This window comes from Gopherus evgoodei, chromosome 1, assembly GCF_007399415.2.
Source record: "Gopherus evgoodei ecotype Sinaloan lineage chromosome 1, rGopEvg1_v1.p, whole genome shotgun sequence".
NCBI lineage: Eukaryota > Metazoa > Chordata > Testudines > Testudinidae > Gopherus > Gopherus evgoodei.
In genome coordinates this window covers 48,671,075-48,691,094 of record NC_044322.1, presented here as the reverse complement: position 1 = coordinate 48,691,094, position 20,020 = coordinate 48,671,075, and the positions used below count along the sequence as shown (strand labels likewise).

General features: G+C 43.0%; 1 protein-coding gene across 1 annotated transcript; it reads right to left on the bottom strand.

Annotated features, from left to right (window-relative positions):
- Positions 1 to 7,858: 7,858 nt before the first annotated feature.
- On the bottom strand, positions 7,859 to 15,326 carry RFXAP (regulatory factor X associated protein). Its single transcript, XM_030544017.1, is given in 5 exon segments — positions 7,859 to 9,718; positions 9,721 to 9,760; positions 9,762 to 9,776; positions 12,125 to 12,232; positions 14,877 to 15,326. Coding segments are annotated over 5 exon segments (666 nt in total). The 3' UTR covers positions 7,859 to 9,665.
- Positions 15,327 to 20,020: the final 4,694 nt, after the last annotated feature.

The window sequence follows — 20,020 nt, the reverse complement described above, 5'->3', positions numbered from 1 at the left end:
ATGTCAGGGAGCTTAAAGTGGTCCACTTGGCCTGCAATGGCCTTCCTACCTCACCTGAAAAACAGGGTGGTCCAGGTCCTGACAGAGAATACAGCGGCTATGTTCTATATCAACAAGCAAGGCATCTGCCCTTTGCCAGAAAGCTCTCAGACTATGGACATCTGTGTGCAATAAGACTTCCATCTCGTAGTCACACACCTCCCCGGGGCCAGGAACGCTTTGGCAGATCATTTCAGCAGGACTTTCTCGTCTCTCCATCAATGGTCTCTCCATCTGGAGGGGATCAGCATCATCTTCCACAGGTTGGGTACTCCCCGGGTGGACCTGTTTGCATCCAGACTCAACAGGGAATGCCACGACTTCTGCTCCTTTCAGGCGTCTGACAGAGGCTATCGGATGCTTTTCTGCTCCCATGGTTGGAAGCTCTAATGTACGCCTTTCCCCCAGTTCCACTGATCCACAGACTTCTCATGAAGATCAAGCAAGACAGAGTGAAGGTGATCCTCATAACGCCAGCTTGGCCACACCAGCACTGGTTCGGCATGCTGCTGGACCTCTTCATGGTGGCTCCATTTCAGTTACCGCTCTGGCTTGATTTTCTGTCACAAAACCACGGCGCCCCCCCCTGCACCTGAACCTGGCAGCATTGCATCTGATGGCTTGGCTGTGGCACAGCTAAATGAAGAAGTGCTCGGCCAGAGTTCAGCAAGTCTTGCTGGGCAGCAGAAGGCCTTCCACTAGAGTGACCTACATGGCCAAGTGGAGACAGTTTATGTACTGGTCCTCAAATAAAGGCATTCGGCCCGGGCAGGCTTCACTGCTGTTATTCCTGGACTACGTTCTGCACCTCAAGCTCCAAGGCCTGTCTTTGTCATCTATTAAAGTCCATATGGCTACTATTTCAGCTTTCCATCTGCCACTAGAGGGCAGGTCAGTTTTTGCCCACGGCATGACTGCCAGGTTCCTCAATGGCCTTGAGCATCTCTATCCGCATGTCAGGGACCCAGTCCCTCTGTGGGACCTAAATCTCATGCTATCCCAGCTCATGGCACACCCCCCCTTCGAGCCTCTGGTTTCCTATTCTCTCCTCCTTTCTTGGAAGGTTGCATTCTTGGTTGCAATAACTGCAGCCCGCAGGGTCTCTGAGATTAGGGCACTTACCTCAAAACTGCCCTATACAGTCTTTTACAAAGACAAGGTCCAATTGCGTTCACACCCAGCCTTCCTGCCGAGTTTCATAGGGCCCAGGAGATTTATCTGCCCATCTTTTTTCCAAAGCCCCATAAGTCGGAGGAGCATTGGCTGCATTCCCTAGATGTCAGAAGAGCACTAGCCTTCTACATTGAATGGACCAAGCCATTCTGCAAATCCATGCAGCTGTTTGTCGCAGTGGCCAACAGAATGAAAGGTCGTCCGATGTCTGCTCAAACAATTTCTTCTTGGATCACTGCCTGCATTCATTACTGCTATGACCAGGCAAATACCTGACCTGCTAATGTGGACAAACAAACTAAACCGATAGAGAAATAGGCAGCCTCTGTAGAATGTTTAATATAAATTGAACAGATCACTACAAGGGCTCAGCCCCTTTCAAGGACTATGGAGGCACCGTAGCCTGGCCTGAGAAGATTGAAAACTGGAATAGTAACCTGATCATCTTCTCTCACTGATGAATGACAGATTCAGTACCATAAACAATACTCTGTATCCAGGTCACTCCATTAACTCAATAATTATACAGCCTGAACAGATGTTTGTGAGCCTTGATAGGCCAGCTGGCAGAACATTTGATCTAGGAAATTGCATCAAATAATGGCTTGTGTGTGGATGATGATCAGCTAGCCTCACAGCGTTCAAACATTGTAGAAAAGAGGTGGGATTGGACACAGATCAGTGTGACCTGTTGTGAATCTGGTTTTATTTTAACAGCATGAGTAAGTTGGTGTTGGAGAAGTAGTGCCAGTTTTTCCCAATCCGGTCACTGACTTGGAGGAGTGCCAAAGACTCCTATGTACATGGGGTAAGCGGTGTATACATTTGAATGCCGGGCATGTCACACTCCTCCCATTTTGTATATCATCTCATGGTTAGAGAACTCAGCTAGAATGTAGAAGACCAGAGTTCTAATCCCCACTCTGCCTGTTTTGGGGCACACACTTGAACCCAGATCTTCCCGCTCAGACAAGAGCCCTCACTATTGAGCTAACTCATATTCTGGGATGGGGCTCTCTCAATCTCTCCAGTAGAGCTGTATATATTTAAAAAAAAACAAAACCAAAAAACTTAAATATTGAGAATGACTCTATAGGCCCCATGGTTGGCACAAACACTAGAGACCTGGGTTCCAATGCCTACTCCAATGATTATTTATTTTATCCAAAATGGAACAGCTTCAATAGAAGCTACTGAGAGAAACCTACACTGGAATATTCCATAGCTCTGTGATTAGGGCATATAGGTGGAAGACTAGGGTTGAAGTTTCTGTTCCAAATCAGACAAAATAGGGATTTGAATCTCTGTCTCCAACATTCCAGTTACTGGCAATAAAAGCCCACTAACTTGTTTGACCAAATCTTCCAGCAAGGCATTCAGTCTGATTTGAAGATTTCAAGAGATGGAGAATACATACGTCCTTTCGTAGCTTGTTCCAATGATTAATCACCCTCACTGTCAAAACTTTTTGCCTTTAGGTAAGCTAGATCTATCAAATATACTTATTTGATATGTTAACCTCTGAAAATGAACTATGAAAGACAGTCTGCCCCAAATGATGTCATATGTGAGAAAATTAAGCTAACAGATATTAAAATAGCACAGATCATGTATGTGAGTTCAGTCGGCTTGCAATATGGTAGATAATAGATATTTGAGTTATGTGATGCGCTTGCAAAATGGACTTTGTATGCATAAGTTATTATTCAAGGAAGTAGCCTGTTCAACCACTGCATCCAAAATTCTAATTTTCAGATGCCAGTATCTCTCACACAGTTTAAGGAAGGCATATGAAAAATATAGCTTCCTTGTTTGATTGGCTTTGACAGTGAGTGAAATCTACTGGGAAGACAACAGAGTAACAAGTTATCAATATAAGGATGACAAGCCTGACAAAGAAGCTGCTAGTCCCAACATGACTTGATTCTGCTTTCCCCTTTTTATATTTTATTTTCTTCTCATCCCATACATTTTATTCTTTATGGTCTGAGTTAAATCAACCTAGTTATTGAAACATAGTTCTAACTGAAGCCATTTTATGTCACATCTTTAAACTGTAAGGCTCCTAACATGCTTTACAAGCTCAGTAAATCACAAAGAGCAAACTACTTCCTGAGTTATCACTTCACCTTAGTAAATTCATGTCCAATTGTTTTTAACAGATAGGAATATCACACACCAATGATTTCAGCTTAACAATAGCCAAATGCTGAAAGTTACTGGTGGCTGTGTACATGGAGGATTTCCTGAATCAGACATTTGATTTAAACATTCACAAACATAATTTAGATAGAATGAGTATTTTGAGTGACATTTTGGAAAGACAACATTAAAAAATCAAATTCTGATAATTATGTATTATTGTAACAATTAGCAGTCATGTTAACTATTACTAAAAGATTAAAAGAAAAATTTCTAATTTACTTTTGCATTTGACAGCACTTTGTTTAGTCCATTTCCAGATCTATTCTGTGTGGACCAGTTTCTTCTGGTTTCTCCATCTCAAAAAATAAATTAGAACTGAAAAAGGTAGAGAGAAGGGCAACAAAAATGATTAGGAGTTTGGAACGGCTTCCAAAGGAGGAGAGATTTAAAAGATTCGGACTTTTCAGCTTGAAAAACAGACTATAGCGGAAGGGGGGAATATAATAGAGGCCTATAAAATCATGAATAGTGTGGAGAAAAAGCATTCTTTACCCCTTCATATGCAGGGCTGGACCACAACATTTTGGCACCTAAGGCGGGGAGTTCAAATGACGCCATGCCCCCTCACTTGGGCCAAAACTTTGAAAGGTTTCAATTCTGCCTTCTTCCTATTCTACTCCTGTCATGGTACTGCTCTGCTACCTACCCCAATAAAGGAGAACTAACAACTTAAAATGCCTTGTTCAAAAATTTTAAATAACACAACTTTCAAAAGCCTGAACTGCAAATGTAACTTTTCTTGTCTGTACAGTAAACACTGGCATTTTCATCTGTTTGAATAATCAAAGTGGTGCTTTCTGTGCCTTCTTGGTTGCAAAGATTTGAACTGCTTCCTGAAGGTCCACAGTCTGGGCCAGTTCATGCTCTATTGATATGGTTGCAAGGCCAATCAGCCTCTCCTGTGTCATTGTGGAGTGTAGATGTGCTTTTAACTTCAGCTTGGTGCAGCTGAATTCTCTACTGGCAAATGTTACAGGAAGTGTTAGAAGTATATGCAGAGCACCAAAAGCATTTGGAAAGAGAGTGGTCATCTTATTTGTGCACACATATTCCAGAACAGCCTTTGGAGTTGATACTGCTGAAATGTATCTTGAAGGGCTTTCAGTTCATCACCTAAATCACTCGCATCAATATCATGCATGTCATCATGTGTCAACACTATCTCTAGTGCCCTGCATTGATAGTGTAGGTCTTCTTTAGGTATAGCGAGGAGTTTTGGAATATCATACAACAACCCAAATACACTGCTGTGTTCCTTGAGCTGCATGAAATGTTCTTCTGCATGAAACGTTCAACTGCCTGTATTCCACAATCTAGCACCTGGTTAAAGAATTCAATTTTGAATTGTTGTTTGGGGTCTCTTAGGGGATTATCCCATGCCTTGTAATCAAAATGTCATCTTCTTCGGTGACTCTTGTATTCTTGAATAGGTGGAAAAATAGCTTCAGTGTGAAGTTCCTCTGCCAACTTCTGTGCACTCTTCAGAACCTTTTGAAATCCCTCATCTGACTGGTAAGACTAGGTATGACTTTGCTTTATCCAGTTGTTCCATTGCTCCGGATATATCAAGGTCAACACATTGGAGTCTCTTGCTTACAACAATTATTTCAAAAACAGTATGTCATGCCACAACACTAAGCCACACAGAAATTTGAAATTATGTATGTTTCTGGTGATTCCATTTCCCTCTGCCACTGTTCTCCCACAAACAGTTCCTGTCATAGCATTATCCTCCACAATGGCAACTATGGCATCATCTATCTTCCCAATTTGGTTTCAGTGTCAGAGAGGATGTTCCCAGATGTTGCTTCAAAATTTGCCATCGATGAGTTGATGCAGAGAAAAATACATAGATGCTTTGAATTACATTAAAAAATTCAGCAGCCTCACTAGAAGCTGATGCTGCATCACTGACCACCAAGTTCAGTGAATGAGAACTGCATGGGACCAAAAAAGCTCCAGGGTTTAACTCCTGGATTCATGTCTGCACTCCTCTGTTCTTTTCTCTCCTGGTGGCACCGTTATCGTAGCCCTGACCTCTCATGTCAGCTTCTGCATTTCCTGTATCTTCCTGCTTCTTAAGAAGTACATTTGTCATACCAGCTCCTGTAGTATCATCAATGTCAATACATTCTAGAAAATGTCCCTGCAGTGGTGACTGTCAGAGAGCATTTTCACTAAGTTCTGTTGTTGTTACAAAACGCACCATTAAAGTCATTTGTTCCGTATGGCTGATGTCAGGTGTGCAGTCCAGCATAACAGATTTGGTCACTTCAGATCTGCCACAATCTTCTGTTTGACTTTGGTTTCCAGTAACTGTATGATCTCATTTTGAATTGTTTTTCCAAGGTAATGGTGTGTGTACATTTCTTGGGTGGTGACTTCTTAGATGCTCCTGGAATACAGCACCAAACTCAGCAATCAGCTCCACAATTTTAAGAAAGTTTCCATTGTCTGGCACATACAGCTGATCTGAAGTGCCATGCAGTGCTAGGTTTGGGGTAGCAAGCATTCTCACAATGACAATGAGCTTTTTCAGAACATTTTGCCAGTAAAGAGACTCTGATGCAATCTTCTCTTGATGCTGATCATCTATGGTGGCCTTGAACCTTAGTCTCATCTCAAGCTCTTTCCACCTATGGAATTCTCTCTGGTGATTTGCTGCCTTCTCATGGCATGCAAAATGTCTACAGTCCTTTGTTCTTGTAGAACCCAATGTGGCTGGAACGTTAGACTGGAAGAGTTTGCAACAAAAACAGTATACAGCATTCTGGGTTTTTGAGTACATAAGCTATGGCCTCTCTACTTTGTCACCATTGGGGATATTGCACCAATAATGTGTTGGATGTTAACTTCTATTTCATTGTCTCTGGGGAACATGAAGCTTTTCACTTGCTATGGCCCATGCAGTACAAGGAAGTCCCTCAGGCTATTGCTCAAGTGGATCCACAGTCCTGGATCATCTAGACTTAAGGAACTAAACTCAGCAGCAGCTGTTTCTTGCACCTCCACCACTCTTCTCTGATCTACACTTTTCTTCAGGAATGTATATAGTTGCATCCATTTGAGATGGACATATGGATGCTGCAGTAGCTCCCAGGTCACCTGCACTCTAAGTGGAAGATCAGGCATCTCCTCACCATTCACAACCTCACTGGGGACGGAAGGCTCACCGTGAACATTTGTGTCTAAGTATCTCAGAAGAGCGCCTTCCTGCTTTGATAGAAAAGCTTCCTTTTCTTTCTCTTTTTCTGAATGCTGCCCCAGAGAGGCGTTTTCTTCTTTCACTCATGACTGCTGTTCTGTGCCAGCTATAGTGGCTCTCAACACTCAATTGAAGGGCACAAATAAGCAGCCTGGTAGCAGGGCCTGAGTGAGGAAAGATATCAGCATCTTAAGGGCCTAACTGGCTCCTACTACTTCAGCTGACTGCCTGTTCTCCTTAAGTGGGTTCAGGGAAGCAGCAGGAAACAGGAAGCTCCCTGAGAAGCTGGTGTTAGTCAGTCCAGACTTCTGGGGGTGCTAGAGAGGTAAATAAGAGGCTTGTCTTCCTCTCTCTCCCTGCAGCTCCTGCTGCTTTCTGTTATTCCCTCTCACCTTTTCTCTTGCTGCCTGTTATGTCTCTTGTGCCCTCCTTCCTCCAGCACAGGACTCCACCATCTCTGTGCATCTAGAGCAGAGAGAATACATATGCACCAGCAGCAGACACAATTTTCTTCTGGGTCCTAGTGGTGTCCCCCTCGCCCCCTCAGCCTGGCACTTGAGGCAGCTGCCTCAGTTCGCCTCATGGTAAGGCCAGCTCTGTTCATATAACACAAGAACTAGGGGTCAATTAAATTAACAGAAAGCAGGTTTAAAACAAAAAAAATAAGTACTTCACACAATGCAGTTAACTTGTACAACTCATTGCCAGGGGATGTTGTGAAGACCAAAACTATAATGGTTCAAAAAGATTCAGATAAGTTCATCAATGACAATTAGCCCACATGACCAGGGATGCAACCCATGTTCTGGGCACCCTAACCCTCTAATGCCAGAAGCTGGAGTGGACAACAGGAGACAGAGCACTGATAACTGTCCTGTTCTGTTCATCCCTCGGAAGCTTTGGCATTGGCCACTGTCACAAGACAGGATACTGGGCTGGATGGACCACTGGTCTGACGCAGTATAGATGTTCTATGTATGGGCCCAAAAAATTGTTCACAAACCAGAAAACTTTAAAAATAAGAAAATGAGATTGCAAAAAAAAAATCACAATAATTGGCGTGCGAGCTCCGGGGCAAGTGTAGTACCTAAGACTAATGTTAATTTAAAAAAAAAAAGTTAACTGAATTGCAAGTTGTCTCCTCCCCCAAAAATATTTTCACAAAAAACTCTGAAAAAACTTAGCCAGATTAGACAAAAAAACCCCACTACTTACTTCTATATATAAATATCATAATAAAAATCTATAAAATTATTTATTTTAATTTTCATATAACAACCATTTACACCCTGAAAACACAGTATCTGATTTTTTTCTTTTTAAATGTAGAGTTTCTCTCTCTCAAAGAACACACGCAGTTTGGAAATGCAGCAAAGTTTAAGGCTACCTAACCAGAGCTAGCCATTTGAATACAGAGACAGAACATAAAAATGAATGTACAATAACTTCAAAGAAGAAAAAAAAGGAACATGAGTTTTTACAAAAAAGTTGTTCAAAGAACACTTATTGGTCCAAAAATTTTTTTATAAAATTTCTTAAAACATGTTTGAAATGAGAACCACCTGCACAATTCCAGACACAAAACTGCTGTTTAACAGATCACTATCTGAACAATTTCTGTGAATAAATACATCTTACACAACACCCATACAAGAGTAACAGAAATATTATTGAACTGATATTTATTACTGGACCTTAAAAGTTCGTACCAAAGTCACACCTATACTATTACTTAAACCCTCTACAACAAATTAGTTTAATACTAAGAAAAACTCAGGATTCATTGTTTTGTGATATGTTTGATTCTTAAACAGGTAAACCAATGGTTAAAATGAACAATTTTAATTAATTAGAAACCCAAAGGGATTGATTCTATTTTTTGTATTAGGTAGGCTTTTTTAAAAGGTTTGTTTTTGGAGGAAGATTACTGATAAGGAACAAGTGATATGGAATTAATTTTACTCTTTGCACACAACTGCTGTTATAACTAAATTCAACAACTTTAACTCTTAAATATTTCATTTTATTCTCTTACAGAGAGGAATGAATGTCACTTATGGTTTTCAAATCCAAGACAAATAAATAATAATTAATATAATTCTTAAATTGGTTCATCCATTAGAGGTCACTTTATTCTACTATCACTCAGCAAGCTATGGTCCACCACTATTGACCACCAATTCTTTAAATATTACTTTTTGTAAAGCTCATAAGCATTGGCTAGTGGAAGGCCATGTAAACAATGAAAAAAACCTTAGGTTATTTTCTTTTTTGCCTCCAGTTCTTCCTTTAAATGGCAGTTTCCCCTTTCTATTCATTCTGGGGCTATTTTCCACATCAATTCCTTCAAACTACCTATTATGCTGGTTACAGCCCTGTAGCACTTCTTTTAGAGAGAATGGTTAAACATGCCAATCCAGCTAGACTTGTGAATTATGGACACACCAACAGGATCAACCAATGATTTACACAATTAGCCATTAGCGCAGCTACTGCATGGCATTATTTTGTCTTTAACTGTTAGTGCAACAGAAGCTAATGACTCATGCCTCCTATATCCCTGAGCAATATGCTACTATGTCATCTTTACTGGGCTGGCTCAAAGTCAGTACTTTTTTTATTTCACAACTTCCACAGAAAGTAATTGCCTCTATTTCTTCAATTATTGTCATCAAAGAGTGACTACATTGAAGCTATGAAATCTTTCACATAGCAAAGTGTTTAGTTTATAATTGAAGACTCTGGTAGGAGTAGGGGGTTATGTAAGGATTACTGATACAATGATATTTACATAAAAAATTACAAATAAGTTACATCTCTGAAACAGAATGGAGAATCAGATTCCTCCTGATTTGCTCACAATTTGTGGACATCCATGTAGCTCAGAACCCCAAAAGTGCAACCACAAAACAATACAGGTATAACACAGGCAGCAACAATTTAGTCTTCCATCTTAATATTTAACTCGCTTTTTTTCACTCAGGTAAGATAACATATCCTCCATCACTTCAGCATGAGATTCGGCTGCAGATCTTTGTCCCCATCACACAGGTGCTCCTGGAAACTGCTGCTGCCTTTGCTCCAAAGCTTGTTGACTAACAGTTGCTGCTGTTTCTGCAGAAACTGTACCACCTCCGGGACTTCTTAATAATGACTTAAAGAAAAGAGGATTTTTTAAATGGACACTAAAATATTTTAGAATAGAAAAATATCCCAATATTGTGAACTATGCATTATATCAGTTTGTTCCTTATATTTTATAAATGGGAGCTCAATAAAGTAACCTATTACAAAACATTGCCCACAAAACACACCCAAAGTGGGAACCGTTTTCATCCTTACCATACCCCCAGAAAAGAATGGTGTCAACATTAATGGCCACCTTTGATTAACTGAATCAAGACTGAAAGATGTGCATGATATGCCACTTCATAATACTGTATACTTTTATTAAACAAAAATAAGTTACTTTCATATATACATGTAAACATCTGTTAAAAAATATTTAACTGCAGTTTAATTTGAAAACTATGCTACTTGTATGTCCATATAGCAAACTACCTCAAATCCCTGTTCTTTGAGAAATACAGAGTCTGTCATTGAAGTAAGATTTCTATAAATATAAAATATGTATAGTTTATCAAACTAACTTGTTACAAGACAGAAACAAACAACTCTTATGAAAGCATGAAAGGAAGCAGTTTTGGAAGAGGATGGGAGTCAGGAGTTTAGGTTCTGTTGCCTTGGCACTATCACTAACGTGTTATGGGCCTTGGCCAAATAACACTTTGTGCCTCAATTCCCCACTTGTCCCTGCCCTACCCCATCTGCAGTCACCGGTATAATTACCTAACTACCAAAATGAGTACTTAGAAAGTCATTTGAGATCCTTGATTAAAAGGTGCCATAAAGTGCTAGACATTATATACTATATTAGAAATGTTTTCTCTTTGAGTACTTGAAGTTTTCCAGAAAGGACGTTTTTTTTTTTCCAAGATGTATACAGGTAACATTCCATTTAAAAATATCTTAGGGTTTATGAGATCATAAGAATAATATATAATAATAGGAGATATACCTAATCCTCGAACTGGACGGGACCCTTGAAAAGTAATTGAGGTCTAGCCCCCTGCCTTCACTAAGCAGGACCAAGTACTGATTTTTGCCCTGTTCCCTAAATGGCCTTCTCAAGGAGCTTTGAAACTCACAACCTGGGTTTAGCACGCAAATGCTCAAACCACTGAGGCTATCCCTCCTTCTCATATACTTTGCCCCATGTGGGATATATTAAAAACAAAGGGATCTTTTCTAAAAGAATATTGCTCAATGAAATAAGCAAAGCACGGAAGAGACAGCAACACAGTTCAAGGAGAATCTGTGCATCACATTTCCTATTTGGTGGGCCCAGAACCATGAATGAAAGAGCTTCAATCTTGTGCAAAGGCCTTTAAAAGAAATACATACTTTCAAAGAGTATCTGGTTGCTATTTTTCTAGGGAAATCATAAAAGTGTTTTCAGTTTCCATTACTAAAAGGACCTTGCCAAGTGCAGCTAAGAGCTGTGAAGGTACTGTCACTCAGGCAAGGGAGCCGAAGCGGTGCAATCCAATAGCAAGACTCAGAGAGTTGCAGCTAATGGGCGGCTTTGTGACACAAATTTTTCTGCAGGATACTTTAAAGAATTAAATAACAATTCCTTTTCATGGACACTATTCCAAAGTTTATTTCTAGACTTTAAATAGGTACTTCTATGTATTGTATCTCACTGGGAGAAGGGAGACAAAATAAGGTTATTTTGCTGTAAACCTAGCATTCTGAGGTCTTTTCTTTAAAGATTTTCATCTTCAAAATATCTGGGATCTGGAGTCCTCCATGCACATAGGTGCCTAAAGAGACCTGCAGCACAATAATCAGGGCTGGTTATGCTGCTTGTCATTGTTAATGGAGGTAGTAGATGAACCATTTGATTCTCTTTTGATGGAAAGAGAACAAAAACAATGGTAAAGGTACAGTAGAAACAGTCACAATATATTTGGTGGTTTTGGCTTTTATTAAATTCTCTCCTCCATGTAAGTGATATTCAGGAGGGCCGCATGCCAAAAGTTGCCGATTCCTGGATTAACAGATTAAAACATCCTAGATACATTATGAATGCTATCTGCCCAAAGAAAGAACTACACACTTTTCTAATAGTAAAGAAATGTCCACTTTCAGCTAATGTAACTGATTCATATACTCATGATTATTCATATTTGTGTTCTGTGCAGATGGTGAAATGTGCATCTTTCATGTCTACTGTGATATTTCAGTTTTAAAAACTTGTTTCTACAACTATGTAATGCACAACAGCAATCTACTGACTTCCAAGTTTCCAGAGAGGCACCAATAACTTTCAATACATATTCTATCTGTAGAAAAGGCGTGAGCAACAGAACTTTTCCAAAAATTGGTTCTCAAAATGCAATCCTACTATCTTCAGCCTTGTGAAGCCATGGTACTTACCAGCCTTTTCTGATTCAATACTTGTTCTAAAAGAGTAGGTCTTGCTGGGCGATCTCCAATAGACCCTGTTCTTTGTTTTGTAACAGAAACTGAGCCTTCAACACAATCCTGGACATAAGAGACAAAATACAAGAGGAAAGATAGATGTTAATGTTTTGTCATTACAATGCATTTTCATTTCTACAGGGTAAAGATCTCAGAACAAAAGGGCCTGCTTCCCCTTCCTAACCTGTGGAAGGAAATAAGGTGTGCCAGAGAGGAAAAGAAACCACCCAATGTTCTGTTTTTCCCCTTTCCCTCCATAAAGCTTCCAGTCTCCATTTGCCACAGTGAGCACGACTTCAAAAACTGGTGAATTACACTTCTAAATTAGACTTCTAACCAAGTTACCACAGCTAATTAATAAAACTTTAATCTATTTGATTAAAAATTAAGTCATTTGAAACAGCCCAATTCTTCCCTCCACACTTTCTAAATATATTTCCCTGAAAGTAATGTGTGTCTAGAGCAGGGTTCTCAAACTGAGGGTCGGGACCCCTTAGGGTAGGGTTCAGCAATCTTTCAGAAGTAGTGTGCTGAGTCTTCATTTATTCACTCTAATTTAAGGTTTCACGTGCCAGTAATACATTTTAACATTTTTAGATCTCTTTCTATAAGTCTATAATATACAACTATTGTTGTATGTAAAGTAAATAAGGTTTTAAAATATTTAAGAAGCTTCATTTAAAATTAAATTAAAATGCAGAGCCCCCAGACCAGTGGGCAGGACCCACGCAGTGTGAGTTCCTACTGAAAATCAGCTCGTGTGCCACCTTTGGCACGTCTGCCATAGGTTGCCTACCCCTGCCTTAGGGGGTTGTGAGATTATATGGGGGTCGCAAGCTGTCAGTCTCCACCCCGACCCCGTTTTGCCTCCAGCATTTATAATAGTTTTAAATATATAAAAAGTGTTTTTAATTTATTTTGGGGGTCACACTCAGAGGCTTGCGATGTGAAAGGAATCACCAGTACAAACGTTTGAAAACCAGTGGCCTAGAGAGTCTCAGGTTGAAGGCTAAGTCAGGCCACGTCCAGACTAGGGATTAAAATCGATTTTAGATACGCAACTTCAGCTACGAGAATAACGTAGCTGAAGTCGAATTTCTAAAATCGAGGTACTCACCAGTCTGGATGGCGCTGCATCGATGTCACGCGGCTCTCCGTGTCGATTCCGGAACTCCGTTCGGATTGATGGAGTTCCGGAATCGATGTAAGCGCGCTCGGGGATCGATACACCGCGTCCAGACTAGACGCGATATATCGATCCCCGAGCAATCGATTTTAACCTGCCGATGCCGCGGGTTAGTCTGGACGAGGGCTCAGGCTATATTCACAGCTGGGGCAGTTCTAGCCACAGTTCAGCACAGATAAGGTGCTGCAGATTCCTCACTGGTTTCTCTCTGGCCTGAGGCATCCCCCCTGTAAAGTTTGTTAACTATTCTTCCAACTGAAAGGGGTCAGACAAATATCTATTCTAGTATCTACTACTTCAACCACTGTTGAAGAAAAAAAAAAAAGAAATGAAAAAGAGACCTATTAGGAGATGAACCAGTGCTTGAAAGCATATAATCTAATTTTAAATGTCAAAAGGCTCAGCCTTTATTAGATGCATATATGGGTATTCTGTGTACACACTACATAGTTTTGGAAAAAGAAAATCCTGCCCCTTCCAAAATCACCCCCTCAGTACAAACCAAATCCATCTCCATTTTTTTTTAACTCAGTAGAAGAAATGCAGTTTCCCCCTTCCAAAAACTATTCCAAAATACAATGCATGCACAAAATGCAAAATCTGCTTGAAACGCTTTATAAAATTATGGCAACTATCAGAGACTACATTGTATAGAGTTTGGGACTGAGAGGCAAAACTGCTGAAAAACAAGCTGAGTGCTAATACCAGTTCTGTCACTGATTGACTGTGTGATCTCTGTGCCTCTGTTTTTCAATCTATAATATGTAGACAACATTTATGAAGATGTTGTGTGGCTTGATATAGCTTTGAATGTTAAAGTATTGCACAAGGACTAAGCATACTTAGAAGGTTTCATTAAGTGTAACAGACGGGGGGGGGAGGTAGGGAGAAGGGAGCAGGAAAGCAGATGGTCAAAAAGTTATTCTCTGCAAGGCTTTCCCTGGCAGAGTGGCCTCAGTCTATAAGACGGGTGTGGATTTCTCTCTGGTACAGGGGAATTACCATTACTATTATTGGAACTACGTGGGCCAACACAAACATGCTTAGATAACTGGAACTCAAGAGGTCAAGAAATCATACCAGGCTGACAGGCTCGTTAGAAAGAACTCACTTTGCGCGGAGAGTAGGAGCAGACAAAACGCTAGGCAGGCGATGTAAATAACTAGTGCCATTCTGCACCGAACCTGTACATTAAGTGGAGGAGAGAACCAGGAGAGTTATGTGGCTCTCCAGGGAGGGAGGTGCTGCTCCCACACTCCCTGTAACAGCAGCACATAGTGGCAGGCTAAGTCCCCTCCCTCCACTGGGGGACCCCACCGAAAAGCTGATTACCTGCAACTCACCCTTCGCTCAAGTGATTCGGGGTGCTACTAACTGGGCGCTGCACAGCGGGCTACCCCTGCACACAGCGGTGGGCGGACTGATGTGTAGCCTCGGCTACCACCCCATCCCCCTGCACTAATCTCTACCCTAATACCTCGGCACTGTGACACAGCGGTGAGCCGGGCACTAACCCCTCACCTCGGCCCGCGCGCTGCCGCCCGGGGTGGCAGCCCCGCCCTGCGCTGGGGGCACCCCGGCGCCGCCCAGGGCCTGGTCGCTCTTCTTGCGCTTGTACTTGTCCTTGTACATCTTGTTGCGGTGGCGCTTGCACATCCAGGGCTTGCGCTGCTTGGCCACCTGCGTGGTGGTCTCGCTGCAGCCCTGGTACGTGCAGCTCTTGCAGCCGCCGCCCCCCGCCGGGGTCTCCCCGCCGGAGGCCGCCGCCGCCTCCTCGTCCTCCAGCTCCTCGGGGCTGGCCGTGCTCTCGCCGCCCGCCGGCTCGCCCTCCTCGGCCGCGTCCCCGTCGCCCTCGCCCGGGCACACCTCGCACAGGAGCACGAGGCCTCCGGAGGTCTCCGGGGCCTGCGCGGGGCCCTGGTGCCGCCCGGTGCCCCCCGCCGCCTCCTCGTCGCCCCTGCAGGGCTGCATCACCAGCAGCGTCAGCTGGGGGGGCGAGGAGGAGGCGGCGGCGGGGCCGGGCCGCAGGGCCCTGCTGCTGCTGCCGCCCGGACCCTCCGTCCCGCTCTCCCACCCACCGAGCGCCAGGCGCTGCGGGTGGCTCTGGACCGGTAGCCACAGAGCAGTGACTGCGCAGGCGGGCTGCCCTGACAGGCGACCAACTGTAAACGCTGCGTCAGCACTGAGACCTGGTGCGCGTGCGCGGCTACACTGTAAGCCTCCCTAACTGCCTACTGCGCATGCGCCCTGGGGGCAATGACAGACGGGCGACTAAAGAAAGCGTATATGAGTATTAAAAAAAAAGAATACGGCGGCAACTGTTGAGGGGACTACGGAGTGAGCACGCATGCGTATTATGGAAAACTAACTTGGCACGTAAGGAAGTGCCACACCAGGGTGACAGAAAATCAAGTGCACGTGCGCGGCGGTTGCTCTGTTCCGATCCCAAGACGCAATTTACTGCACGTGCGCAAACTCGATATGGACGACAAGGCGAGGAATGAGGCCTGGTCCACACTACAGCGTTAAATCGATTTAAACAGCGTTAAATCGATTTAACGCTGGACCCGTCCACACTATAAGGCACTTTAAATCGATTTAAGGGCTCTTAAAATCGATTTCTGTACTCCTCCCCAACGAGAGGAGTAACCCTAAAATCAATATTACTATATTGATTTAGGGTTAGTGTGGACGGAAATCAAAGTTATTGGTCTCATTCTTTTACTGAGCTACCCAGAGTGCACCGCTCCGGAAATCGATGGTAGCCTAGGACCATGGACGCACACCGCTGAATTAATGTGCCCTAGTGTGGACGTGTAAAATCTATTTTATAAAACCAGTTTTATAAAACCGGTTTTAATAATTTCAATTTTATGCTGTAGTGTAGACGTGGCCTGAGATGTGGAGCGCACGCCTGAGGTTGTTAAGCGCCTCGGGTAGCTGTGGTCACGTGACAATGCAGCCTCCGCCTCCTCAGTGGAAGGTCATAAGTGTGTCTCCTGCTGGGTGGGGCAGCCCCATTCCCACCTGTGTTTTCTTGCAGGCGAGCTCAGCTGTGTCACCGGGCACCCCGCCCTGCTGGGCTACCTGCACATTAGGGTACAGCCCTTGGGTGCCTTGCAATGCCCTGCTAAAGGAGCGCCCAGCATGTCTGTGTGCAACTGCCACCTGCCAGCCACACTTAGCTTACCCTCTGGCTCGCTCTAGCCTTGGTCATATTGTGGGGTGACCCCCCACTGCAGCCGCTCCTTCCCCAGGCCTGGATTTCCCCCATGCACTAGTGTGCATTGTGTACTGCCCAGCCCTCTCCTGGACAATGCAAGCTTATATGAAGGCACTTTTTTTATTAATAAAAATGCTATGAACAGATTGTGTTGTTCCAAATGGAGTTTCCCAAACAATTAAATTCAAACACATTGAATAAGATCAAACAAAACAAGTGTATTAACTATAGAGAGGGAGATTTTAAGTGACTACAAGTAATGAGACATGAAATTCAGAAATGCTTACAATAAAAATAAAGATAAAATGCAACTAGTGCCTAATTTAAACTATGTTAAAAGCAAAATTTTCTCACCCCATGCTCTCCACAGACTTCCTGGCCAAGCTTTTTAGGCCAGGACCCCTCCTTTTGTTTTAATGGCTGCTTCCTTTGTTCCTTCTGATGCACTGAATCAATAGAGAGAGCAAACAAGAGGGATGTCTTGAGTGTTTTCCCTTTCTTTTTCTAGTCCTCTCTTCCTTTTGAGAAGCCTTTCCAACTGGGAGTATGGTGACAGGCAGACTCTGTGAACAGGAACCCCATTCTGTTTCTTCACTAAGATGTAGATCTGCGCCACAATACTATCCAGAACCGCCTGGTGAAAGCCATTGCACCGCATCTGGGGCAGGTTGCCATGAATTGCGCCATCCCCAGTACAGACAGCCAGCTGTAACTTGATGTCATCACCGACGAGGCCCAGAAAAAGATCATCCTTATTGACGTCACAGTCTCCTTTGAGAACAGGACCCCGGCCTTTCACAAAGCCTGAGCTCATAAGCTGGAAAAGTACGCTCCTCTGGCCGACACCCTGAGAGCAAAGGGCTACGAGGTGCAGATGGACACCATGGTTGTCAGAGCCCTGGGCGTCTGGGACCCCTGCAACAAGCGTGTGCTGTGAACCTGCGGGATCCGTGGATGCTGTGCACGGCTCATGTGTCAACTCATGGTCTCAGACACCATCCGATGGTTCATGGACATCTACATCAAACACATCGCTGGCCACCAACAGTACCAGGAGGCGTGAGCCTGAGCGACATTGTGCATCGATTACGAGAAAAGGACCAAGAGACTTTTTCCGTTGGACCATATGAACTGGAACAATAAACTCACTGAACGTTAAATCCACTAAATTATAGTCAATCCATCCTCATCATCGTATTCACTTACTATACACTTGAACATAGCCATTATATGAACATACTCTCATATTTCAATGTCTGTACTTTGACCCATTAAGCTTTTACCCTCAATCAGGGATATTGCAGATTATGTACTCCGTACACCATCTGATCTTAAACTGAACTTGGCACCCGTTGATAATCTGTACATTATTCCCTGATAACCAGAAACATTTATGCTTAAACTCTGTACTGTTCACTTTTTTTTAAACATCATCTTAATAAAATTTTTATTTCTGCCCATGCTCTTTTTCTTGCCAGCGAATAGCCAGTTAGCAGGGAATGACCCATTGACTTGTTTACACCTGACTGAGGTATCATCTTGCCCTTTGTCTTTGAGGAACTGCGTTAGTCACTCCCCAGACTTGAAACATGTTTTAGTAACACCATACAGTGGTAAGTTATAGTTTTACATATATTGTTGCCACACTTAGGCCTTGGCTACACTGGTGCTTTACAGCGCTGCAACTTTCTTGCTCAGGGGTGTGAAAAAACACCCCCTTAAGTGCAGCAAGTTACAGCACTGTAAAGCACCAGTGTAAACAGTGCCCCAGCGCTGGGCGCTAATCCCCTCGGGGAGGTGGAGTACCTGCAGCGCTGGGAGAGCTCTCTCCCAGCGCTGGTGCAGTGACCACACTTCAAAGCGCTGCCACAGGAGCGCTCCCACTGCAAGGCTTTGGAGTTTTGAGTGAAGCCAAGCCCATATTTTACCAGAACTATAATGACCAGCAAATTATGAATTTTCAAATGATACCCCGTAAGGCTTACTTTGTACAGAGATTATTACAATAGTATGCAAGGGATGAATACAGGAGTACAGTCTGTCACAGACCCTTAATACTGCATGTTTGTTATAGTGTTTCAAAGAGTGACAAGGAGGAGGAGGTGAAAATGACCCAGAAATGTGCTATGTAACTTATGGACAGCCCCTCTAGGCACCGTCTTCCCCATGCAGCCCAGCCACAAATCCAAGCCACATGGTGATCCTGGCAACTGTCCGGCTTATCTGCTCCACAAATCAGCCTGTTTGCAGCCCTACACATAGAGCTGGGCAGAGTCTTGCCTGCTACCTTGAACCATTGTTATCCAGCTCTATCTAGGATGCAGTGGAAAGAATCAAAACATGTGTCAACAGCACGGACACCTTCCATTGTTGAAAAGCGCTGATGTGCCTTCTTGAATGCGTGCAACAAGAGCCTTGCCACGTTTGTAGTCCTCTGAAACAACCAGCTCTCAACTGGTACCTAGAGTGAATCTTGCTGATGTATATATAAATTATATAGAAGTTACCTATTATTTTTTTCCCTTTCCTGATCTGTGTCTTTAGATTGAGCTCTGTGGTCCAGGGATTGTTCATAGGTGTTCAGAAAGTGCCTAGCACATAGAGGGCACTACTGCAAATATATAGCAATAGTAATGAGAGTAATAATACACACCTCAAACAATTAGGGCTGTACTCAGAACCCCTTTACTCAATGGTGAATTTGAGTAGTTCTGCTGAAGTCAAATAATTTTGTTTTGATTTAAATTTAACTAGAGAGAATGCCTGTCTGAAACTCTAGATGTCCTTCCGATTAATTAAAAACACAATACAAAAATAATGACAAAACCAGAATACTACCACATTTCTCCCCCACTCCCCCCCTACACATACAAAACCATATAATAATTAGTTGGAACATATTTTATAAATCAGATCCCTTCACATGCACAACAAGCAAAGACAATACTCCCTACCAAATACCCCAGCCCTCCCTAAGAGCCCTGTCAGACAGACGGGTTTTGCAACATGCCAGGAAGGCCAACAGGTATGGGCTATTTCAGACCAAAGTGGAGGATTATGTCCAAAATTAAGAGGTCTTTACGAAGAACACCCTGTTACCAGCTCCCTCTCTTTTCACGTGAGGCGCTTGTATCTCAGGTACTTTCGCTGATCTCAGTTGCAGCACTGGAGTTCTCACCAGAGGGCTGTGCTTTAAAGACACAATTTGGCCCTTAGTTAGTAAAATTGTTCCTTAATTTCTACATCTGAAAAAATGAAGATAACAATACATAAGAACATATGAATGGCCGTACTGATGTTTGGTCTACACTACAGATCTATATCGGTATGCCTGAGTCGCTCAGTGACACAGTTGTACTGACCTAACCCACTGTGTAGACAGCATTGTATCAGTGGGAAACCTCCTGCTGACATAGCTACCGCCTCTTGAGAAGGTGGATTA